Consider the following 26,185-nt stretch of genomic DNA (forward strand, 5'->3'; position numbering starts at 1 on the left):
ATGCTTTCCTTGGAATGTTCCTCTTGAGCTATCTTGAGATTATTTCTGAACAGTTAAGATTTTAAATTATTTTAAACACTGATGACCAAAACTCTACCTTGCCAAAAGATTGCCTTAGAAAAACTGGGTTTTGACAGAGAAAACCTAACCATTAGTGATTTAGAAACGACCTGTTTACAATTGGAATAATTATCATAGAACGTACAGTGCAGAAGGAGGCCATTCGGCCCATCGGGTCTGCACCGGCTCTTTGAAAGAGCACCCTACCCAAGCCAACACCTCCACCCTATCCCCATAACCCAGTAACCGCACCCAACACTAAGGGCAATTTTAGACACTAAGGGCAATTTATCATGGCCAATCCACCTAACTTGCACATCTTTGGACTGTGGGAGGAAACCGGAGCACCCGGAGGAAACCCACGCACACATTGGGAGAATGTGCAGACTCCGCACAGACAGTGACCCAAGCCGGGAATCGAACCTGGGACCCTGGAGCTGTGAAGCAATTATGCTAACCACCATGCTACCGTGCTGCCCATTATGTCGTTTAACAATAGAGAATCCAAATTTTTACATTAATTTTTATAATTTGCTATCTTCAATAAAAAAGCAATTGGAAAAAAATGATATTGACAAGTATAAATGAGAAGTTTCAGTAGTTTTGGACCAGATGTAGTGGTTTGGGCTTTGAAGGTGGCACTGCATCTGGAAGGTGGCTTAGATGGTGTGATCTGTTGTGTAAGTTAAATAAGGGTTAATAAATTTAGAGCCAGTCTGCTCTTTCAAGCTGTCTCACTTTAATGTTTAGACCAGGCCTCCCCGTTTGATGATGCTTCCTTTCTTTCTCACTTCACACAGATCAGTCACACACAGGCTGACCTTTAGAGGATTGAGGTTGACGTGAAATTTAAAAGGATGAAGACATTTTTTGTTTGTTTGTCAAAAACCATGTATTTTTTTTAATGAAATGTCATTAAAGTATAGATATTTTGTAGTTCAGAATTGATGCCGCCCATCAAGATAAAGATAAATAACCAGTTGCTATTGGTCTCGTTTTTCAATTCATAATGCAGGAAACAACGATTTGCATGAATCAATACATCCCCAAGATAGGACTTCTAAAGATCAAAACAAGACCTGTTTCCCCATTGACAAAGTTAATTTAATTTGAAAAGCAGGCAGATCATTGCCAATGTACAATATTGTGACTTATTGTACAATGATTCTGTAGATCAATCATATAATATATTTGTGAACCATATATAAATGGGCTATTTATATCAGAATTAAAACTGCTTAACTATTTGTCATCAGCACCTTGTAGAAAACAAAATCATATTCATGTAATTGTTGATTGTTCTTCATCACTTTTTTAACTTGTTAATTCTGCAACTATTATTACACAAAGTATCCTGGTTGTGTGAGTTAAAAAGTGGAGAATTAAAATCAAAGTCAAAACTGATTTTTGTTTCATTTCACAGAAGCTCCATGTTTTCCTATTTCAAGAGGTGCTTGTAATTACCAGAGTGGTGACATGCAGTGAGCAGCTTTGTTACCAGCTGTATAGGCAGCCCATCCCTGTCGGAGATCTGGTGCTGGATGACCTACAGGATGGGGAGGTACGATTAGGTGGATCTATTAGAGGTGCCTTCAGCAATAATGAGAGAAGTAAGTACAAAGTGATTCTGTTACCCTGTGCTCTGTGTGTATTTATTTATAGTGTGTTTATAATCAGCACCTTGTAGAAGAGATTTTAGTGTGTTTCTATGCATAATTTATATATGATTCACAGAATTTATAGTGCAGAAGGAGGCCATTCGGCCTGTCGAGTCTGCACCGGCTCTTGGAAAGAGCACCCCACTTAAGCCCACACATCCCTATAGCCCAGTAACCCCCACCTAACCTAAGGGCAGTTTAGCATGGCCAATCCACCTAACCTGCACATCTTTGGACTGTGGGAGGAAACCGGAGCACCCGGAGGAAACCCACGCGGACGCTGGGGGTATGTGCAGACTCCGCACAGTGTCCCAAGCTGGGAATCTAACCTGGGACCCTGGAGCTGTGAAGCAACTGTGCAAACCACTGTGCTACCGTGCTGCCCACGGGAGAGACATTGCTGTCATTCACACCAACACTTGTCTCCCACTGAAGATGTTGCAGAGCCAAATGGTGTCAGGCGAATTACAAAATATAAAAGCTAGATTTTGAAAGCAGCACCGAACAGAGGGCATCGCCACAGACCGCCTCACAAAAATCTAGCTCTCTCTCTGGTGTGGTTATCATCTTTCCTGGCATTTGTTTGTTTCTGGCACAAAGTCATGGGGATCTCCAGGCATCCAGCAACAGCAAGCAGGGTAATCAGCCAATCACATTGAAGTATTCTCAAAGACAGCAAACCAGAAAGTTTAATTTTACAGAGAGTGAGATAAATGATTGGGACAGTTACATGGAATGAAAATGGAAGATAAAATATCAATGTTTTATGAAAAAAAGGTGAAATTTAGAACATTCAATTAAATATAAAATTATTCCTTCAGGGCCATTAAGTTATTTAGCAACAATTAAGACGTTGGGACATTAAAAAAACCAGTTGCACTTCATTTAGCATGGTGTAACTGAGTTTTTATAGCAAAACAAAGAACTTAACAGTGGAAGTTTACACCAGTTTATAGATTTCCAATTGTTCACATTCCACTGAGCCCTCAACAGCGCACCCTATGGCGAAGAATAGAAGAACGGACAACAAATTCTAGATTTCCATGTTTAGCTGCATATGTGTGGACTCCAGAAGTTGTTGTCAGTTTCAGAGAAGCTTCATTACTATTCCTAAACACAGACCATAGTTTAGAAGCAAATTGGGTTTGAATATTTGCTTTCTGGTCAAAGCTGGCACAAGAAAATTAGCTATTTGGACAAGGAGCTGCATCATGAAATTTGACCCCAGTAATGAGTCAGCTCATCAGGAGAGAGGAGAAAATTGTTGAGAAAGAAATAAGATGGAACAGGAGAGGATAAAACCATTTTCTCAGTTAAACTTGCTATTTTGAAAGGAGACCTAAATGTGTTTGGCTTGAATGCTTTGGTTACGTGGATTGGCCATATTAAATGGCACCTTCGTGTCCAGATGTGCAGGTTGGGTGGGGTTGCAGGGATAGGGCGGGGAGCAGGCCGAGATAGGGTGCTGTTGGTAGGGTCAGTGCAGACCCAATGGGCCGAATGGCCTCCCTCACTGTAGGGATTCTATGGATTCTAAAATTAATTTCTCTGAAATTGAGTGACAATGCTAATGTAGTCCTAGAGTTTCTTCCTTGTGTGCAACCCCTAAGTTTAACCCAAAAATATACTCCATGTTTACATAGATTCTAACAATATCAAATTAGACACAAGTGTAATTTGTACTTTTGCCATGAAAATCCATTCAAATAAACACAAAGCAGGTTTCAGTGAGGATAATTATTTTTATAAAAACCTTCAACAATTGCAACTAGATACAGACGAATAACTAAAATAACTACCTTTCTTGCTGGACCTGAAAATTTGGTCACAATCTAAGAGGGACCCCCCCACTCTCACTCCCCCATCCCCAAACAAGCAATGAAACTGGTTTGTGCCCCAATTACATGTTCCTCTGGATGATGCAAAAGCTGCAGAAGCTATGATATGTAGACTTTTGCTTTTTGCGGAATGTTATTTTTAAATGTTATTTTTATTTCTATCTCAGCAAAAAACTTCTTCAGAGTCAGCTTTGTAGATCCTTCTGAAGGGCAGTCCCACTCACTTCAGGCAAATGATGCCTTCAACAAGCAGCAGTGGCTGAACTGCATCAGACAGGCTAAAGAGGCTGTGCGACGTTCGTTAGGAATTTTGGGGTGTGAAAAGCACACGCACCTTACTCCAAATGGGATCAGGATGCCCCATGAAGAACCAAAGCTTGAAAGAATGGACCAATCGGACAATGAATCTGACTGCAGTATGGATACCAGTGAGATTAGTGGGGACTATGAACAGATGGAAGAAACGGACTGTTGTATAAATCAGAAACGAATAGAGACAGATGTTTGACATCATCAATAAAATTCGTAGAAGTCCACGGCATTTTACCTGTACAGTATTTGCATTCCATAAGGAGCATTTTGGAAAAGCACTTTTATTCCTTGTGATGGTGTCCTTGGTCTTTTGTGTATACTTGACAAATACTGCCAAATGTGTCTGTAAGCTGGAATCTTTTGTCTCCACTGTTTCTGGTTTAATGTGTTCTCTCTAACATCATGCTGTTGAATGAAATATTTGATTAATATCCACATAGCCTTGCTGGACAGTAACCTTCTTGACTGCTGTTATTGTTTGGACCAATTCTAGCTGGATTGATACATTTGGAACCATTTAAGTTAGCTGTTCAGGTGATTATACAGAACATCAGGCAACATTTTACTGCATTTGAGCAAAACTGAACAAAATACTCAAAATATTAATAGAAATTAACTAAAAAATCTAATTGTTCATTCTAAGGATGTATGATTAACTGTTATAATTTAATGGAATTTCATTAAGGTAATTTCTTCACTAGAAAGCAACCTAAATAGACAAATAGAATCCATCACTTTCAGTAGCACAGATATAACTACTGAATTTTCCAAATCATGGATATGTTGCCTAATCTGTTTGCAATTCTACTGGATGGGCTTACGGCGAATTGTTAGTCTGTGTCATGTCTTCTTTTGTACTTAATGTGATACATCTGTACAGTATACGAGGAATCCGAATGACTGGTTAAAGCAGGAAGAAAAATGGTCAAACCAAAGCATATACTTTTATTATTTTGAGAAAAAGCAATGTGTTTAATTTTATCTAGTTAAATTTTTTCTGTATTTATAGTTTCTACAAAAGTTGCAAAACCTCTATTTGACCATTAGTGATTTATTTGAAATGCTTTGTTTTTTAAAAAAAAAACTAATTCTGCAGATATCTGGCCATGGGCAAGTGAGAAATAGCTGCAAAATAATTTTTTAAAAGGCTATTGCAATGTTTGAGACTGTGATGTAATGTAATTACATATATAACCAACAGGGGGCGCTTAGTCCTGGAGGTAATATTCATTTGGAAAGCTCTGTTCAGAAGTTACTAGAAGCAAGGACATGGCAGTTGAAGGAATAAACTCAGACACAGTAAATTTTGTAAAAGGAGTGGTTTCTCAATTTTATTCCAATCCAGTTCTAATGCACGTGCACATGTTAGTCAAAAAAAAATCTAAATTTGTAATCATAGAATTTACAGTGCAGAAGGAGGCCATTCGGCCCATCAAGTCTGCACCAGCCCTTTGAAAGAGCACTCTACCTATGCCCACACCTCCACCCTATCCCGGTAACCCCACCTACCCTTTTTGGGGGGGACACGAAGGGCAATTTAGTATGACCAATCCATCTAACCTGCACATCTTTGGACTGGGAGGAAACCGGAGCACCCGGAGGAAACCCATGCAGACACGGGGAGAACGTGCAGACTCTGCACAGACGGTGACCCAAGCCAGGAATTGAACCTGGGACCTTGCAGCTGTGAAGCAACTATGCTAACCATTGTGCTACTGTGCTGCCCGGTACTCCTGTGGCCGTTTGGTTATGAACAGATGTGATGAGCCAATGAAGAGTGTGTGTTGGTGTGCAGTAAATAGAGTCGCTTTCTAACTAATGTAATTAAAATATTGAGGCTTTAAACTTTATCATAAAGAATTGAGAAATTATTAGGCCACAATTATTTTAAAGTGGTCTGTCAATAGATTGTTTTTTATATAGAAATTTAGAGTGTCCAATTCTCTTTTTTTTTCCAATTAAGGGGCAATTTAGTGTGGCCAAACCACCTACCCTGCGCATCTTTTTGGGTTGTGGGGGTGAGACCCAAGCAGACACTGAGAGAATGTGCAAATTCCACACAGACAGTGACCGGGGACTGGGCTGGGAGGTCCTCAGCGCTGTGAGGCAGCAGTGCTAACTACTGCACCACCGTGCTGCCCCTGTCAATAGATTGGTAAGACTGGGCCAGTTAAGCTCAGTTGGCTGGACGGCTGGTTCATGATGCGGAGCAATGCCAACAGCATGGGTTCAAATCCTTTACCGGCTGAAGTTACCTATTGAAGGGCCCCGCCTTCTCGACTGTGCCCCCCACCCCACCTGAAGTGTGGTGACCCTTGGGTTAAATCACCACCAGCCAGCTCTCTCTCTCTCATAAAGGGGGATGGGGAGAGTAACCTATGGTTCTCTGGGACTTTGGTGACTTTCAATATTCAAGGATATACAGCAGAACCAATTTTAAGATCAGGTGCTCCCCAATGTGATGAATTTATCTAAATGGGACTTAATTCACATAAATTTATTTTTTAATTTTTTTAAATTTAGAGTACCCAATTCATTTTTTCCAATTAAGGGGCAATTTAGCATAGCCAATCCGCCTAGCTGGCACATCTTTGGGTTGTGGGGGCGAAACCCACACAAACACGGGGAGAATGAGTAAATTCCACACGGACAGTGACTCAGAGCCAGGATCGAACCTGGGACCTTGCGCCGTGAGGCAGCAGTGCTATCCACTGCACAACCATGCTGCTCTTTCATTCACATAAATAGTAAAAAAAAAATTAATCTGCATCTTTTCTTTTTTTTTTTTTAAAAATGGGTAATTGCATGATGCCAATGTAGTTTCTATCTCACTCCAACTGAGTAGGAGCTGCAAGAAAAGGAACGGCATTGGTGATATTCATGGATAGCCTGGACTCTTTCAATTGCTTGCAGGGTTCTTCCCGGTGACATAACCCTAACCCTCCAGCAACTGATGATAGGAAAAAAAAGGAATGAAATATTTTTTTTAAAAAGAAAAAGTTATGTTGGCTGGAGTGCGGTTGGGAGAATAAGGGAGATTCTTCATTCAGTTAACTGTGCTGAGAAGTGAAGTTCCCCAGCGAATTGCTTTCCTCAACACGCTCTCACTTTAGTTTTGAGGACAGGGCGAGAGATGATAAAAGCCTTCCAATACTCTTTTACAAAGACAAATATTTCAATAACTTGATCTCACAGATCACTATTTTTGAAGATGTATGGAATGCGATTGGAAGCACAGGCAATACATGCACTGGGATGCATAATAAGGAATGCAGTGGTCAAGTTCCACTGCCTGATTTGAATTATTTCTATTGGTGGGTGATCAGCACTGTAAGCCTGATTTGGTTGTATTTAATGAGATTTGAGTGGCACTGTTACTGGTAGAATCCAACAAAATCAAATATGAGTGAAGTCTCACTATTCGAACGACCACAGGTAAAAACACAGAACAAATAGTCTTGAGGGTGTGACCTGTGTTCTGCATAGGTAGCTTGAACTACATATTAAACTAAAATATGCCTAATATACCTAACATAGAGTACAAGAGCAAGGAGGTTAAGCTGAACTTGTACAAGACACCAGTTAGACCTCAGCTGAAATATTTTGAATGGATCTGGGAGTCACACTATAGGAAGGATGTGAATGCACTGGGGAAAGCGCAGAAGAGCTTTACAAGAATGGTTCCAGAGATGAGGAACTTCATAGATTGGAGAAGGTAGAGATATTCAAAATCATGAGGAGGCTAGACAGAATAGATAGGGAGATACTAGCAGTGCCAGGGTGCCCAAAAGGCAAGCATCTGGGGGCCTCCAATCCCGTGGGAGACCCCAGTTCCGTCTGTTCCCCATTTGTGGAGAGCAGTACTGAATGGTGCTCGCCCGAGGTCTTTGAGGGAAGGGAGATGGATCCCACGCTTCAGGTAACTCGGGAATCTGCACATTAAAATGAGACAAGCTTCATACTGCAATGTCTCACAAGATCACAGATCTCGTGAGGCCATTAAATTGTGCCTATATTTACACACTGTTCTATGATAACTACCATGGCCTTCTATTTGTAATCAGAAATTGACTGCTTATAATGTTTGGATGATTTGCCATTTTATGATTTTGGAGCCCTAAAATGAAATTGGGCACGCCTTACGCTATCAAAACCTATCCAGGCGATAAATGCGACTAGTAGGCCTTAGGCTGTGGTTTGATTTTTTTCAGTTATTTAATGGGAGTTGAAAATGTATCCATAAAGCCAACTGTGTCCTATAGGTTCTCATGTTTATTTGTCGACTGCCGTGGTTTGGACAGGCAATAAACAACTGAATGTGCAAACAGAAAACCTCAAGAAATCCTTAAAGGCAGTGAGAGCGGGCTGTAGGCATGATTGTAGAACCACATTGTTTTTTGATGAGCATTTTGTGGCTTGGTGTCTCGTGTTGCATATCATGCAATAGCATGGATACATGAGTAACTTGGAATATCAAATAATGTCATCTCCCTTTTTTATCTTTGCCCTTTTGTCTTATGACAAAACGTACCAGCCTAGCCAGATAATTGATTGGGTTTATGTTGCAAATGATCAGACCCAAGGTACTTGGCTACAAACAGGTTATTACCAACCACAAGGTTTGAAGCTAGCTTTGTGAAATTGATAACAAGTAGATTGTGGCCGGTGATTTCCTTCCTTCTGCACATGAAGAAAGAAATAAACAAATTTCAGAGCTGGTGGTTTCTCATACACTCTGCAGTTACCTTAACAGGAATCTGCAAATAGAAAACCTGTTTAGGAAGATTGAATCAGTATTTGAAGCCTTCGCTGATTTGTGAAGAGTTGCTGCAAAGATAGACTATGATGTGGTTAATTGCGAGACCAATGGAGTCATTAGGAAGATGTACAAGGGAGGCAGTGTAATGGTATTGACACTGAACTAGCAATCCAGAGGCAGCGGGTGCTGCTGCCACAGCAGATGGTGAAATTTGAATTCAATAAAAGTCTGACATTAAAAGTCTATAATTATCACCATGAAACCATTGTGAATTGTTGTAAAAAGATCCATCTGGTTCACTAACGTCCTAAAATCTATCCTTACCTGGTCTACCTACATGTGATTCCAGACCCACAGCAATGTGGTTGACTCTTAGCTGCCCTCTGATATGGTCTAGCAAGCCACTCCATTCAAGGGCAATTAGGGATGCGCAATGAACGCTAGCCCAGCCCGCAATGCCCACATCCCATAAATGAATTTTAAAAATTTAATAGGAAAGACAGTGCTTTGCACCACAACTCGATGTCTCAAGGGCTCTCCAGCCAATGAAGCACGTTCGCAGTCACTGGTGTAATGTAGGAAGGTTTCAGAAGTGTCATGATATGCACACATGCAACCAATGAACACTCAGAATAGAACAGAACCAATGGGCAGTCAGGACACTCAGAGGTGGCATCACCACAAGGGGGCACGACATAACACTATAAAAGGGATGAGGCACTCACACCCTGCCTCTTTCCACTGACAGACATCTAGAGAGTTAGACAGGGTTGATCAGCAGCATCACACCCCAGCACGTGGCTTAGAGCAAGCTGGTGTAGTTAGACTGAGTTACTACAGTTAGATTAGCAGAGAGTCAAACTCATTTGAGAACTGTGTTAATAGTTCAATCAACACGTTGAACTCATTTCAGAGTCTGGAGCATCCTTTAGTTAAGACTGCATCAAGTAGCAGCCTGTGTTATCCGCAGCAGCATAACACAACATGATACCAGGAGTGACTGTTCAATCTATTTAGTTCAATTCAGCAAGATCCGTGACAACCAGCTACTGCATACAGGCACAATGGACAAGATTCAGGCTCCTCATCAGCTCAGGACCACCGGCAATCTTAGTGGCAACTGGCAATCATTCAAGCAGAAATTTAAACTATATGTGGAAGCATCCAACCTCAATGGCGCAACTGATGCGCGGAAGATAGCTCTTCTACTCACCACTGCGGGTGACCATGCGAGAGATCTTCACCTCCTTTCACTTTTCCGAAGGGCAGGACAAAACGAAGTACCAAACCATCCTGGACAAATTCGACAGCCAAGGTGAGGTGGACACCAATGAAATCTTTAAGCGCTACATCTTCAAGCAGAGGATGCAAGGTAAAGACAAATCCTTCACCTCCTATCTAACTAACCTTAGACTGCTAGCGCAATCCTGCAACTTCGGTGATATCACTGACTCCATGATCAGAGACCAAATTGTTTTTGGAGTCCACTCTGATCCTCTGCGAGAGCAAATGTTGAAAATCAAGCACATGACCCTGCCAGTCACGATTGAAACGTGTACTGTGCATGAGCACTCTAAAAATCGCTATTCATCACTATACAAAATGGCAGAAAGTGAAAAACAAGCCTCCCACAAGGTGGAGAGTGTTCAAGCCATCTCCCGGATGCAGCGCCTCCACATTGACAAAAGCGGCTATTTTGCGCACTCTTTCCGGGGCCCGATGCATGCGCAATGCGATCAGGAACACGAAACGGCCGAAAACCACACTGCGCAGGTGCAGACGTCCGAGAACCGCATCGCACATGCGCAACAACGCACTGAGCGTCATGACATGCGAACTGCGGCACTGCCCATTTTTAAAAACCTGCTCTGCAAGAGGCAAACGCTGTTTAAACTGAGGGAAACCAAATCACTATGCAGCCCTGTGCCGATCTGCACCACCAGTCAGGAGCCAGCACTCCCAATTACAACAGCGGCGTATCAGAAGTGTGCAACACCGAATGCATGACTCTGATCCAGGCAGTGCGACGGATCCAGATGATGAATATCTGGACAACACTTACCGAGTGGGCATTATTATGAAGTGCGAATACACCACACTGGACATATCACAAGTCCAATCAATCCTGGCCGTGGATTCCGAGGATGAATGGCATGCAGTGATGAAGGTCAACCACTGCTCCATCCAGTTCAAACTGGACACAGGTGCCTCCGCCAACCTGATTTCGCAGGTGGACTTCAAGAGAATCAAGAAGCCCCCCACAATTCTTCCAGCTGCCTGCAAACTCCTGGACTACAATGGAAACGCAATCAAGGCACTGGGGTCCTGCCATCTGCAAGTGTCCAGCTGACACCCACAAGCAAGCTTACGCTTCGAGATTGTTAAACCAGACAGGGCGTCCCTGCTAGGTGCGCACGCCTGCAAGCAACTGAACCTCATTCAAAGGGCCTACACAACGACGCCATCCCATTCGGATCTTCAGGCCAGCTTTAACGACATCCTAATCCAGTACCCAGATGTATTTAGCGGGATGGGCACGCTGCCGTATGAGTACAAGATTCTACTGCGGCCTGATGCCAAGCCAGTGGTCCACGCACCACGACGAGTCCCTGCTCCACTGAGAGAGCGCCTGAAGGCAGAGCTCACGGGTCTACAGCAAAAAGGCATCATCTCCAAGGTCACTGAACCAACCGACTGGGTCAGCTCGATGGTGTGCGTAAAGATGCCTTCGGGGGACCTACGCATCTGCATTGACCATAAGGATCTAAACAAAAACATTATGCGGGAACATTACCCCATCCCGAAGAGGGAAGAAATCACGAGTGAGATGGCACACACGCGCTTCTTCATAAAATTGGATGCATACCAAGGATTTTGGCAAATCCAACTTGAAGAATCCAGCAGAAGGCTCTGCACCTTCAACACGCCTTTTGGCAGGTTCTGCTACAACCGAATGCCATTTGGCATCATCTTGGCATCAGAGATTTTCCATCGCATCATGGAACAGATGATGGAGGGAATACAAGGGGTTCGTGTCTACGTTGACGATATCATAATCTGGTCCACAACCCCAGAGGAACATGTGTCGCGACTCGAGAAAGTATTCCGACGTATACATGAACATGGCCTCCAGCTAAACAGGTCCAAGTGCTGTTTTGGGACATCCACGCTGAAGTTCCTGGGCGATCAGATTTCGCGACTCGGTGTGCGCCCGGACACAGGCAAAATTAAAGCCATCGAGGCAATGAAAGTCCCCGAGGACAAGAAGGCAGTACTGCGTTTCTTGGGAATGGTCAATTTCCTTGGCAAGTTCATCCCGAATTTGGCCACACACACCGCGGCCCTACGCAACCTGGTGAAAACATCAACCACCTTTGAGTGGAATGCGGACCACCGAACAGAGTGGCTGGAGCTGAAAGCCAAGCTCATCACTGCACCCGTCCTTTCATTCTTTGACCCAGACCGAGAGACCAAGATATCCACAGATGCAAGTCAGGATGGCATTGGGGCGGTGTTGCTTCAAAGAGACAACACGTCATCCTGGGTACCAGTAGCATACGCATCACGGGCAATGACACCCACTGAGACCAGATATGCGCAGATTGAGAAGGAGTGTTTAGGTCTTCTCACCGAAATCCTCAAATTTCATGATTACGTCTACGGCTTGCCAACATCTATTGTTGAGACGGATCATAGGCCTCTGGTCCACATCATCCAAAAGGACCTGAATGACATGATGCCTCGTTTGCAGGAATTCTGCTCAAACTCCGGAGGTATGATTTCAATTTGGTGTACACACCTGACACGGAGCTCATCATCGCCAATGCATTGTCAACACACCCAGTGAACCACTGGACATCATCCAGCACATTGAATTGCAGGTACAACTGTGTGCAAGCACTCTCCCGGCAACAGATGAGAAGATTGTTCTCATCCAAGAAGAGACGGCCAAAGTCATCCACAACCTCAGCAATGGCTGGCAGAAAGGGCAATGCTCTCAATTCTACAACGTCAAGGACGACCTGATGCTGATCGATGGCATCCTGCTCAAGCTGGACAGGATAGTCATCCCGCTACGTCTCCAGAGCATGGTGCTGTGGCAGATTCATGAGGGACACCTGGGCGTAGAAAAGTGCAGACGCAGAGCCCGGCAAGCAGTCTACTGGCCCGGCATCAACCAGGACATCACGGACATGGTCCTCAACTGCGAAACCTATCAGAGGTTCCAACCAGCGCAGAGCAAGGTGACGCTCCAAGCACATGACCTAGAGACCTCTCCGTGGTCCAAGATTGGCATTGACCTATCCACATGAAAGGTCGCGACTATATCTTAACCATCGATTGCTTTTCGAACTATCCTGAGGTGCTGAAGCTGCCAGACCTCACCTCATGGACCGTCATCAAAGCGTGTAAAGAAACATTCTCACGGCATGGCATCCCGAACACCGTCATGAGCGACAATGGCCCGTGCTTCCACAGTCGAGAATGGTCCATGTTTGCCAAGAGCTACAATTTCAGGCATGTCACCTCCAGTCGCACTATCCACAGTCCAATGGCAAAGTCGAAAAAGTCTGGAGCACCCGTTAGTTAAGACTGCATCAAGTAGCAGCCTGTGTTATCTGAAGCAGCATAACACAAGAAGAAGCATGCACAATTGCACAAAAGTTATCCATAACTTTTCACCAGCAATAGTTATATTTTTAATCACTATGAAAAGTTTTTTCTGTGGTTACTTCTATTGACTGTCAAGTTCCACACTCATCATAGAATCATAAAATTTAGAGTGCAGAAGGAGGACATTCGGCCCATCGAGTCTGCACCGGCCCTTGTAAAGAGCACCTCACTTAAACCCGCGCCTCCACCCCATCCCCGCAACCCCACCTAACCTTTTTGGATACTAAGGGCAATTTAGCATGGCCAAACCACCTAACCTGCAGATCTTTGGACTTTGGGAGGAAACCGGAGCACCCGGAGGAAACCCACGCAGATACGCAGAGAACATGCAGACTCCACACAGTGTCCCAAACTGGGAATCGAACCTGGGACCCTGGAGCTGTGAAGCAACTGTACTAACCACTGTGCTACCGTGCTCACTAAAAAAAACACGCAGGTACATTGTCCGTCTAGAAAGAGAAATCTACTGAATTGCATTTGAATTAAAGGGCCGTAGTAAGGACCATTTGCATGGAGATTAAATAAATTGATGGAAGTCTGCTGTGCAAAAACAGGATCCTCATGACACGATCAAGATAACATATTGAATGGTAGGGCAGCAGGCAACAATAGTTTTCATCCTGCATTCCTAAAACCATAAGACCATAAGACATAGGAGCGGAAGTAAGGCCATTCAGCCCATCGAGTCCACTCCACCATTCAATCATGGCTGATTTCAACTCCATTTACCCGCTCTCTCTCCATAGCCCTTAATTCCTCGAGAAATCAAGAATTTATCAACTTCTGTCTTAAAGACACTCAACGTCCCGGCCTCCACCGCCCTCTGTGGCAATGAATTCCACAGCCCCACCACTCTCTGGCGAAGAAATTTCTCCTCATCTCTGTTCTAAAGTGACTCCCTTTTATTCTAAGGCTGTGCCCCCGGGTCTTCCCTGCTAATGGAAACAACTTCCCTACGTCCACCCTATCTAAGCCATTCATTATCTTGTAAGTTTCTATTAGATCTCCCCTCAACCTCCTAAACTCCAATGAATATAATCCTAGGATCCTCAGACGTTCATCGTATGTTAGGCCTACCATTCCTGGGGTCATCCGTGTGAATCTCCGCTGGACCCGCTCCAGTGCCAGTATGTCCTGCCTGAGGTGTGGGGCCCAAAATTGCTCACAATATTCTAAATGGGGCCTAACTAATGCTTTATAAAGCTTCAGAAGTACATCCCTGTTTTTATATTCCAAGCCTCTTGAGATAAATGACAACATTGCATTTGCTTTCTTAATTACGGACTCAACCTGCAGGTTTACCTTTAGAGAATCCTGGACTAGGACTCCCAAGTCCCTTTGCACTTCAGCATTATGAATTTTGTCACCGTTTCGAAAATAGTCCATGCCTCTATTCTTTTTTCCAAAGTGCAAGACCTCGCACTTGCCCATGTTGAATTTCATCAGCCATTTCTTGGACCACTCTCCTAAACTGTCTAAATCTTTCTGCAGCCTCCCCACCTCCTCAATACTACCTGCCCCTCCACCTATCTTTGTATCATCGGCAAACTTAGCCAGAATGCCCCCAGTCCCATCATCTAGATTGTTAATATATATAGAGAACAGCTGTGGCCCCAACACTGAACCCTGCAGGACACCACTCGTCACCGTTTGCCATTCCGAAAAAGAACCTTTTATCCCAACTCTCTGCCTTCTGCCTGACAGCCAATCGTCAATCCATGTTAGTACCTTGCCTCAAATACCATGGGCCCTTATTTTATTCAGCAGTCTCCCGTGAGGCCAGCGTGGAGGCCCCCGCCCGGGTCCCTTTCCCACTTGCCCGGCCCTAGGAAAGCCCAAAGGTCCCCTTTTAGCACAAAAACCCCGCATATTCACCTACACCCCAAAGAACCCTCATTTTGAGTGAAAGTCCCTTCCCTTCCCTTGTCCAAATATATACCACATAGGCTCCTTTATTCTCTACACCCGCGCGCAGTGATACAAAAAAGAAGAAAATACAGTCATGAGGTTACATCGGCACATGGCCATTCCTCAATTTGTCAGTTCTGCCACAGTCCTTCTGCTTTCGCAAACTCCCCGCTGCTTCCGCCGTTCCAAAGTAAAAGTCCCTGAGCTTGTAAGTCACCCTCAGCTTCGCTGGATATACAATGCCGCACCGCACCTTGCTAATGTACAGTGCCCTCTTCACCCGGTTGAAGGCAGCCCGCCTCCTTGCCAGCTCCACCGTAAAGCCCTGGTATACACGTATACCAGCTCCAGCCCACTGCACCACCCGCTTCTGCTTGGCCCAGCTCAGGACCTTCTCCTTCACACTGTACCTACGGAAACACAGAGTCACTGCCCTTGGCGGCTCACTCGCCTTTGGTACAGGCCTCCACGACCAATGAGCCCGATCCAGTTCATATCGGGAGGGATCCTCCCCCTCCCCCAATAGTTTTGCCAACATCGCGGCAAAATACTCAGTCGGCTTCGGTCCTTCAACTCCTTCGGGCAGCCCCACAATCCTCAAATTCTGTTGCCTGGATCTGTTTTCCAGGTCTTCCATTTTTCCTCGCAGATCCTTGTTAGTATCCATCACCTTCCGCATCTCTTTCCCCATCGAGGCAAGTTGATCACCGTGCTACAATAACGTCTCCTCCACTTCCTTCAGCGCCTCCCCTTGCTCTCGCACCTCCGCCACTGCGTCCTCACCGGGGAAACCGCCTCCTCCACCAGCACGCTCAAAACCTCCCTCATCTCCTTCCTCACCGTCTCCATGCATTTCGCAATCTGCGCCAACTGCTTTTCAAATTCCGCAGCCATCACCTTAGTTATTTCTTCAGCCGTAAGCAGTGCAGCCTTCCCTGGTGCTCCAGCCTCCATTTTCCTTGGTGACCCCGCGGTGACCTTTCCACTCCCCGACGGACCTTCAGCTGTTTTGTTTCCGGCCGTTTTCTTGCTCACCCTCGACATTTTTCTTTGTTCTTTTTTTCCTCCTGTGTCTTCACTGTGCCTCCTCCGTGCCTTCTCCCTGCGTCTGCCGCCTCCGTCGACCCTTGGACCGGGCTTAAAGCCCCGAAAATGCTGTTGCCGAATGGGAGCCCTCCATTGTGCGGCCGCCTCCCGCCCGCCGTCACCGGAAGCCCCCCTGTAGTTACCTTTATTTAACTGTAACACTGTAACACCTTTACATCAGATTCTATCTTCTTTCTTTCAAATTGCAGATTGAATTCTACCATATTATGATCACTGCCTCCTAAGTGTTCCCTTACTTTAAGATCTTTAATCAAGTCTGGCTCATTCCATAACACTAAGTCCAGAATGGCCTGTTCCCTCGGGAGAATGTGCAGACTCCGCACAGACAGTGACCCAAGCCGGGAATTGAACCTGAGACCCTGGAGCTGTGAAGCAGCAGTGCTGTGATACCGTGCCGCCCCTAAAATTCTAGGATTTTACATCAATGTTGTACCAATATGTACATAAACGAGCAGACCTAGGAAACTCATCCTTTCTCTAGACGCCACTGGCAGATGTGACATTTTTAAACGTGCAAATTAATGTAAATCACATTGAGATAATTCTGGGCCGTGGTGTTTAGGAAATTTGCCCAAATTGTCCTCCATGGTTTGGCACTTCTAAGTATACTTATGTACAACATATAGAACCAAGCTGTGAGGTGGATGTTTGTTTTTAATGCGGAGATGCCGGCATTGGACTGGGGTGAGCACAGTAAGAAGTCTTACAGCACCAGGTTAAAGTCCAACAGGTTTGTTTCGAATCACTAGCTTTCGGAGCACAGCTCCTTCCTCAGGTGAATGAAGAGATGGGTTCCAGAAACATATATATAGACAAAGTCAAAGATGCAAGACGATGCATTGAATGCGAGTCTTTGCAGGTAATTAAGTCTTTACAGGTCCAGGCGGAGCAACTGGAGAGAAGGATAATCACAGGTTAAAGAGGTGTGAATTGTCGCAAGGCCGGACAGTGGGTAGGATTTCGCAAGCCCAGGCCAGATGGTGGGGGGTGAATGTAATGCGACATGAATCCAAGGTCCCGGTTGAGGCCGTACTCATGTGTGCGGAACTTGGCTATAAGTTTCTGCTCAGTGATTCTGCGTTGTCGTGCGTCCTGAAGGCCACCTTGGAGAACGCTTACCCGAAGATCAGAGGCTGAATGCCGTTGACTGCTGAAAACTCCGACTGGAAGGCATATTTATTTTTAAGAGAGAGCAGTTAGAGGGTGACTTAACCAACTTCAAGTACCATGGAGGAAGAGGGAGCCTCACAGCAAGTATCCCTCTTTTCCCAAATATGAGACCCAGATTAGGCAGTGTATAAGAAAGCTGGTAGTCATTAGTGGACATTGATGCCTATAACAATAACTAATTGGCTTGCACAGGGTAGCTTGAATCGTACCATCCAGCACGGGCAGCAAGGTAGCACAAGTGGATAGTACTGTGGCTTCACAGCGCCAGGGTCCCAGGATCGATTCCCCGCTGGGTCACTGTGCAGAGTCTGCACGTTCTCCCCGTGTCTGCATGGGTTTCCTCCGGGTGCTCCGGTTTCCTCCGACAGTCCAAAGACGTGCAGGTTAGGTGGATTGGTCATGTAAATTGCCTTAGTAACCAAAAAGGTTAGGAGGGGTTATTAGGTTACGGGGATAGGGTGGAAGTGAGGGCTTAAGTGGGTCGGTGCAGACTCAATGGGCCGAATGGCCTCCTTCTGCACTCTATGTTCTATCCAATAATGCTGAAGACAATTGCTTGACATGTAGTTGCAGAAACTCAGACTTAGAATGACAATTGATGGAAGATGTTGCCGGGATGCCAAGTAGGAAACATACGTTCATGTATCCAGGGTTTGGTGTTTACTGTGATTGGACTGCAAAGGGAATGAGTTGCTCCATACCACAGCTAATGGAAACAACATTCAATGGAGCAGAGTGTGTCATAAGAACGGCCATAATATATTTGCTCACACAGGTCCTGTGTGCTATTAATAATGGACTAGCTAACTTAGCTCAATGATGGACCCTGGGGAAATGGTGGTTGCAGATAATTCTGTCAGCCAATCGACTAAAGTTTCAACCCTTCACTGCTTTCTTAATGTTCTACACTTCATCTACTTCTCTGTCCTGCCTCCTTCTTCTTCCATCTTCCTTCCCTTCCTCTTATTACCTCCTTCTTCCATCTTTCTCTCCTCTCCTTGTCCCCCTCAAAAGAACAAAGAACAAAGAAAAGTACAGCACAGCAACAGATCCTTCGGCCCTCCAGGCCTGTGCCGACCATGCTGCCCGCCTAAACTAAAATCTTCTGCACTTCTGGGGTCCGTATCCCGCTATTCCCATCCTATTCATGTATTTGCCAAGATGCCCCTTAAACATCACTATCATCCCTGCTTCCACCACCTCCTCCGGCAGCGAGTTCCAGGCACCCACTACCCTCTGTGTAAAAAAACTTGCCTCGTACATTTCCTCTAAACCTTGCCCCTCGCACCTTAAACCTATGCGCCCTAGTAATTGACCCCTCTACCCTGGGAAAAAACCTCTGACTACCCACTCTGTCTATGCCCCTCATAATTTTGTAGACTTCTATTAGGTCGCCCCTCAACCTCCGTCGTTCCAGTGAGAACAAACCGAGTTTATTCAACCTCTCCTCATAGCTAATGCCCTCCATACCAGGCAACATCCTGGTAAATCTCTTCTGCACCCTCTCTAAAGCCTCCACATCATTCTGGTAGTGTGGCCACCAGTATTGAACACTATACTCCAAGTGTGGCCTAACTAAGGTTCTATACAGCTGTCCTTCACTGTCTCTACTTTCCACCCCCCACCCCCCCCCGCCCCTGCTTTGTAGTTGCAGCAACCTCACAAAGTGTATTTGCGCACCAAATAATAATTCTAAGAAAATAAAAGCAAATAAAATAAAAATGTGGACATTGGAGATCTAAAATCGAAACAGAAAATGCTGGAAAACTCCAAGTCTGGCAGCATCTGTGGAGAGAGGAACAAGAGTTGATGCTTCAAGTCCAAAATGACCACTTCAAAACTCATTCTGGTAATTGTAAGAAGTTGTGCTGAAACTCAACAAATGCAAATTTGTCTTACTATAAATTATTATGCTCACAAATAAAATGGAGTAAGACATCCCTTTGCTTTTTCAAAAAATCTTTTTATTTTTCCAATTAAGGGCCAATTTAGCATGGCTAATCCACCTACTCTGCACATCTTTGGGTTGTGGGGGTGAGACCCAAGCAAACACAGGGAGAATGTGTAAACTCCACACAGAAAGTGACCCAGGGCCAGGATCGAACCTGGGATCTCGGCGCCATGAGGCAGCAGTTTTAACCACTGTGTCACCGTGCTGCCCGCAATCTTTTAATTTTAAAATCTTTCATGTAGCTGGTTTGCACTGCTGCCTCACAGCGCCGAGGACCCAAGTTCGATCCCAGCCCCGGGTCACTGTCCGTGAGGAGTTTGCACATTCTCCCATGTCTGCGTGGGTCTCCACAACCCAAAAAGATGTGCAGAATAGGTTAGTTGGCCACGTTAATTTGCCCCTTAATTGGAAAAAAAGAATTGGGTCCATTTAAAAAAAAAATTTTTTAATAAAATAATTTCTTAAACTGGACATGACAGCTGGGCCTATTAATTTAGAAAGGACACATCGTATCCTGTCTTTGAGCCCTCGGTACAATCAACGGCTGTGAAAGAAGTGGTGAGGTGTAATGGGGCTTTGCTCTATGGGGGGGTTCACAGAGTAACACACAAAGCATAAGTGGTCACACTGAAGCAAGGAATGGGAAGTAATAACAGATTCATACATTACCAAAGTTGTCAGTCATTTTGTCCAGCATTGGATGAAGAGCTTCAAAAACCAGCAGTGGGATTCTCCGTTCCTGAGACTAAGTGTTGGCGCCGGGGCAAGATTTGTGGACTTCCACGACAGCAAAACTGGTGCTGCACCTGGACCAATTCAACGACTATGGAGGGGCCAGCACCGGCGCAATGTGAGTTTTATGGGCCGGCGACTAGGGGCTTTACACAGTAACTTCATTTGAAGCCTACTTGTGACAATAAGCGATTTTCATTTCATTTCATTTCATTATGAAGTTCGCCTGACCTACAACCTTTATGTTGAATCTGGTTAGGAGGGGCACAAAAGCCTTCACTGCAGGTGCGATTCTCCAGACTTCCTAGACACTTTAATCAAAACAAGGTTTATTCTAAGAATGTCGATTTTTGTTTTTTAAAAAAATATTTTTATTCCCCTCCTTTTTCACATTTTCTCCCGCATTTACACCCATCAACAATAAACAATAATCAGCAACAGATATCCCCATAACAGTAACAACGCTCCCATCCTCCCACCAACCCCCAAACATCAGCCCGTATGTTTACATAAACAAATGACAAAAGGGAATCAGGGATTACCCATAGTCACCCTTAATATATACAGCCCCCCCTCCCCCCCCCCAACCCTCCCACCCGCCACCCCCCCAATTAATGTTCGATGTTATCCAGTTCTTGAAAGTGCATAATAAATAGTGCCCATGACTTGTAGACCCCCCTCCGAGCTACCCTCAGTTCAAACTTAACCTTCTCAAGGGTCAAGTATTCCAACAGGTCCCCCCGTCATGCCAGGGCACTGGGTGGAGAGGTTATAGAGGAGGGGGTCTGGTGTGAGGCGCTCCGGAGAGTGAATGCCTCCACCTCATGTGCGAAACCAGGTACGGGGTCCGCCCTGAAAGGTGGGGAGCCCCTGGGGACTATAAAGTAAAGCCCCCAAGTTCAAATCGTCCTTCTTGACAGGGTCACTCAGCAACGCGAAGCAACCCTTGACAGTGACCTGTCCGGCGGCCTCCAAGAACGTAAGTTTCAAGTCAACGCTCGCTACGAGATAGGCGCTCCTAGCTACCAGTCCATATCAGCTTTTGAATCCCGCAGACTCAGAACCCGAACGAAAGGCTATTTGTTCCCCATATCTGGTGGGCCAGTCCGAAGCTAAGTATTGGCCTGTTAGTGATAGAAGTAGCTTAGAAAGTAGAGTTTATGCATGAGTAGCGATTTACTGTGTATAATAAATGTGCTTTGATTTTAATCTTACTAATTGGTGTATTGAGTTATTGATCATTACTTGAACTTGTACCTCATGGCGATATCATAAAGATACCTGGCGACTCTAGAGCAAAGGTTATAAAACAGAGCCAATTGACCCAACCAAAAGTTAGCAACAGCCTCGCACCAGACCCCCTCCTCTATAACCTCTCCCAGCTCTTCCTCCCACTTTGCTTTGATCCCTTCCAGTGGTGCCCTATCCTCTTTCAAAATAGCTCCGTACACCGCTGACACTGCCCCCTTCTCCAGTCCCCTTGTCGTCAGCACCTCCGCCAGCAATGTGGAGGCTGTCTCCTCTGGGAAGCTCTGTATCTCCTTTATGGCAAAATCCCGAACCTGCATGTACCTAAACACTTCTCCCTGCTCCAGCCCATACTTCGCTTCCAGCTCCCTCAATCCGGCAAACCGACCCCGAAGAAACAAATCTTTTAGCGTCTTAATCCCCTTCTCTTCCCACTTCCGAAAACTTCCATCCCACCTCCCTGGCTCAAATCTGTGGTTCCCCCGAATCGGCATTTCCCTTGACCCTGCCCCCAACCCGAAGTGTTGGCGAAACTGCCTCCAGATTTTCAATGAAGCTATTATTACCAGACTCCCTGACTACTTTCCCGGAGCTATCGGGAGCGGCGCTGTTGATAGTGCTTTCAGCCCCAACGCCCTGCACAAACTCTCCTCCATTCTGACCCACTGGGAATCAACCCCTCTGACCCAGCTCCGCACCTTCTCCACCACCCAGTAGTAGTACAACAGGTTCGGGAGACCCAAACCACCTGCCTGCCTTCCCCTCTGTAGCAGCACCTTTCTCACTCTGGCCACCTTCCCTCCCCATATGAATGAGGTAATCCTTCCCTCAATCTCCCTGAAAAAAGACTTTGGCCGGAAAATCGGTAAGCATTGAAAATAAACAGAAATCGCAGCAACACGTTAATTTTAATCGCCTATACCCAACCCGCCAGTGACAGAGGAAGGCCATCCCACCTTGCCAGATCGGCTTTCACTCTCCCCACCAAACTAGTGATGTTGTACCTGCGAAGCCTCCCCCACTCCCAGGCAACCTGCACCCCCAGATACCTAAAGTGAGATTCTAAGAATGTAGTTAACATTAATATATATATTATATATAATATAAATGTGGCAAGAATTGTTATCAATTACAAGCATAAAGACATCACATAGCTATAGTAATCTATGTATATAACATTTAATGAATTCCCCCTTAGCTGTTCCAATTCAATAACAAAATCCAATTAAAACAAGATCCCTTTTTAAGGGCGTGGCCCAGCACACTGTATTCTCACTTGACTGGGACTGGTCCTTTCCCTGATATCCTGATCCAGTTCTAAGTTCACAGTAGGTAGTCAGCGGCATTTGCAGCTGCATGGATGCCTTGCAGGCTGCTGCAATGGTGCTCCCTTTCCGCCCACCCCAGACCCATAGCCCAGCTCCTGGCCACCCTCTGCTACTCCGCTCGGCCCCGGCTATCAGTACAACTGTCAACAAACTATGGCGATGTTGTACACTTTCCGTACCCCCTCTCTCTCCCTCATCAACAAGTGCGCCTGTTCCACGATTTTTAAAAGCGCAAGTGAACCTCGCCGTAGGGAATTCGGTCCATTGGAGGCGGAGAATTGCGGAGGCCCCGGAGAACACCCTGTCGGGCCCGCTAATGATATGCCAACGGTGTTTACTGTATGTGGAACACATTGACACCGCTGTCGAGGCGACAGAGAATTGCGATTTGGTGTGAAGTCGGCGCCCGCCGCGATTTCGGTGTTGGAACCCACAGCGGGAGAAACTCAAACTGGAGCTGTTCGCCTTCAATAAGACAGTGGAACATGGCTTTCCAAATCAGCCCAGCTCTTTGGCACATGATCCAAAATTACAGCTCATAGCCATTGCAACCAAAACAGGAGCTGCGAACATTTCAGGTGTCCCGATTCTGGCGTCGGCTGACAGAGAATCGCGCCCCAGATGTTTTGAGTCCTGCATTTAAAACAAAGTTTCTGGCAAAACATCAAGTTTACATCCAGGTAAAAGATGCCCCAGTATGTGCTCCAGCTGATGGCTCAATTGGACCAGTGGTTCCATAACGAATTTGAGTCCAGAAATGCAATTTAACTCTGAAGCATTTGGAAACTCCAGAACAGCATGCCGGCAATTTAATCAGGAGTGAAATGAAGAAAATTAGAGATGGGAAACATTGAAAAGCCAAAATATCAGGAATACGAGCATATTGAGAAGTTGGCACATGGAAGAATCTTCAAGCAAATTCCACGAACTAGCAGCTGGAGGAGCGAGATGTTTTCTAAAAGGTAGTTAGTAGGGTAACAGGCAAGATAAACATTTACAACCTAGAAACTCCTCCCAACTGCAGCTTCGTGTTAACCAGGATCTGTTCTTAAGAAAGAGGGAAAAGGGGGCAGTACGGTGGCGCAGTGGTTAGCACTGCTGCCTAGGGCACTGAGGACCCGGGTTCGAATCCCGGCCATATGTCACTGTCTGTGTGGAATTTGCACATTCTCCCCATGTCTGCATGGGTTTCACTCCCACAACCCAAAGATGTGCAGGGTAGGTGGATTGGTCACGCCAAATTGGAAAAAAATAATTGGGTACTCTAAATTTGCTTTAAAAAAGAAAGAGGGAAAAAAATAAAGTATGTCATAATTGACGGATGAAAATCTTGGGACTCCCCCAAAAGAATGCGACGATATCTACCATCATCATTTAACTGTACATCAAATGAAAAAAATAACAAGAATTTTTGATTCACTGCCAAGTGGAATAGGGAGCAAAGTTACAGAATGAGATCATGGATGAATAAGAGATGTGATGGATATTAAATTAGAAGATTAGCTTTGAGTGATAGTGCAAGTATAATGATTCCCCATATTAAAAAGTAATTAGGAACAGAAGTAGGACATTCAGCTCCTCGAACCTGTCCTGCCATTCAGTTAGATCATAGCTGATCTGCACTTTAACCTCATTTACTGACTATGGTTTCCCAAGGTTTGGGATATGCATGCGAATGACATATGCTGCTTTTAAAAAAAAATTTTTTTTTCTCCTCCCTTTTCACATTTTCTCCCAAATTTCCACCCAACAATAAACAATAATCAGTAACAAATGTAATGTCAATCCCCATATCAATAACAACGATCCCATCCTCCCACCAAACCCCCAAACATTAGCCCGCATGTTAACATAAACCAATGACAAAGAGGAATCAGGAATCACCCATAGTCACCATTAACACATACAGTCCCCCTCCCCCCAACCCTCCCAGCCCCAACCCCCATAATGTTCGATGTGATCCAATTCTCAAAAGTGCATAATGAATGACGCCCATGAATTGTAGAATCCCTCCATCCTTTCCCTCAGTTCAAATTTGACCTTTACAAGCGTCAAGAATTCCAGCAGGTCCTCCCGCCACGCCAGGGCACAGGGTGGAGAGGTTGATCTCCACCCTAACAGGATCCGCCTTTGGACGATCAACGAGGCGAAGACTACAACATCTGCCTTCGTGCCCGTTTCTAACCCCGGCTGGTCCGACACCCCAAATATGGCCTCCCGAGGGCCCGGGTGCAGTTTCACGTGCACCACTTTAGAGATTACCCTAAACACCTCCTTCCAGTAATCCTCCAGCTTTGGACAGGACCAAAACATATGAACATGGTTTGCACACATCTTCTACCCCCTTAAAGAGCCGGCTCATCCTCGCCCTTGTAAGGTGCGCTCTATACACCACCTTCAGCTGTATCAGCCCAACCTTGCACACGAGGTGAAGGACAGACTCGACACCTCATACCAGAACCCCTCCTCCATGCCCTCTCCCAACCCTTCCTCCCAATTTGCCTTGGTCCCTTCTGGCGGCACCTTCTCCTCCTCCAAAATAGCTCCGTAAACCGCCGATACTACCCCCTTCTCCAGTCCCCCTGTCGTCAATATGGTGACCTGTACATCTGTACATACATCTGCACATACACCAGGCACTACAGCACAGATGTAAACAGCCACAGCATCACTAGAGGGCAGCATGAGAGACGGGTATAAAGGGTCTAGCCCAAGGGAGGATCCACCGCTTTCAGAAACACAATGCTAGTGAGCAGCAGCAGAGACAGCTCAGTATAGGCAGTTTACCTTAGCTTCACTGGTCATACCTCTTGACAGTATTATATCTAGTTAAGCTCTGGAAACAGAACGGACCCACTGAATAAAGTATTTGTGTTAACTGGAAGTCTACAATCTTTATTCAGACTTAGAGAATAACATATGGTACCAGGAGTGATTTCAGAAAGCTAGCTAGACAACAGCAAGAGAAGAAAAACTTAAACCGGATATTCGACTGTGGAAGACTTCGCAGCAAATGGATCCTCGATGACTAACTGATTCGATGGAACTTGTTGGAACTCCATGGCATCTGGAAACAACCAGTAATTTAAGTTATAACTGGAAATTGTTTGAACAGTTGTTCCAAATATTTATTACAGCTAATGATTTAAGCACCGCCCGATGATATGGTCCTTGTAAACTACGACTCAGAAGTAGATTTTATCTTGGGAGATGGCTATCCCAGTACCAAATCCAAACCACAACTAGAGGTGTTGTACCGTGAAGACCCCGACAATGAGTTCTTCGGATTGGGGAATCTTCAGTCCAGCAATTATGACATCCTGATTCGTGAGTGCTGCGGCCTGACGCCAAGAAACAGAGAGTGGTCCACGCACCATGAAGGGTCCCAGCCTCCACACAAGGAGATGATTTGTTCATTGAACATGAAGAGAACGATCACA

General features: G+C 45.3%; 1 protein-coding gene across 4 annotated transcripts in view; it reads left to right on the forward strand.

Moving 5' to 3' along the window:
* arhgef3 (Rho guanine nucleotide exchange factor (GEF) 3) overlaps positions 1 to 5,182 on the forward strand; it is a 520,666-nt gene extending 515,484 nt beyond the window's left edge. For all 4 annotated transcript variants that reach the window (XM_072472446.1, XM_072472450.1, XM_072472449.1 and 1 more), the window contains 2 exons: positions 1,484 to 1,670; positions 3,724 to 5,182. In XM_072472446.1, coding sequence (XP_072328547.1) covers positions 1,484 to 1,670; positions 3,724 to 4,064 — 528 coding nt within the window. In that variant the 3' untranslated portion in view covers positions 4,065 to 5,182. The remainder of the gene's footprint in view (positions 1 to 1,483; positions 1,671 to 3,723) is intronic.
* The last annotated feature ends 21,003 nt before the right edge of the window (positions 5,183 to 26,185 follow it).

The sequence above is a fragment of the Scyliorhinus torazame genome, chromosome 13, assembly GCF_047496885.1.
Source record: "Scyliorhinus torazame isolate Kashiwa2021f chromosome 13, sScyTor2.1, whole genome shotgun sequence".
Classification (NCBI taxonomy): Eukaryota; Metazoa; Chordata; class Chondrichthyes; order Carcharhiniformes; family Scyliorhinidae; genus Scyliorhinus; species Scyliorhinus torazame.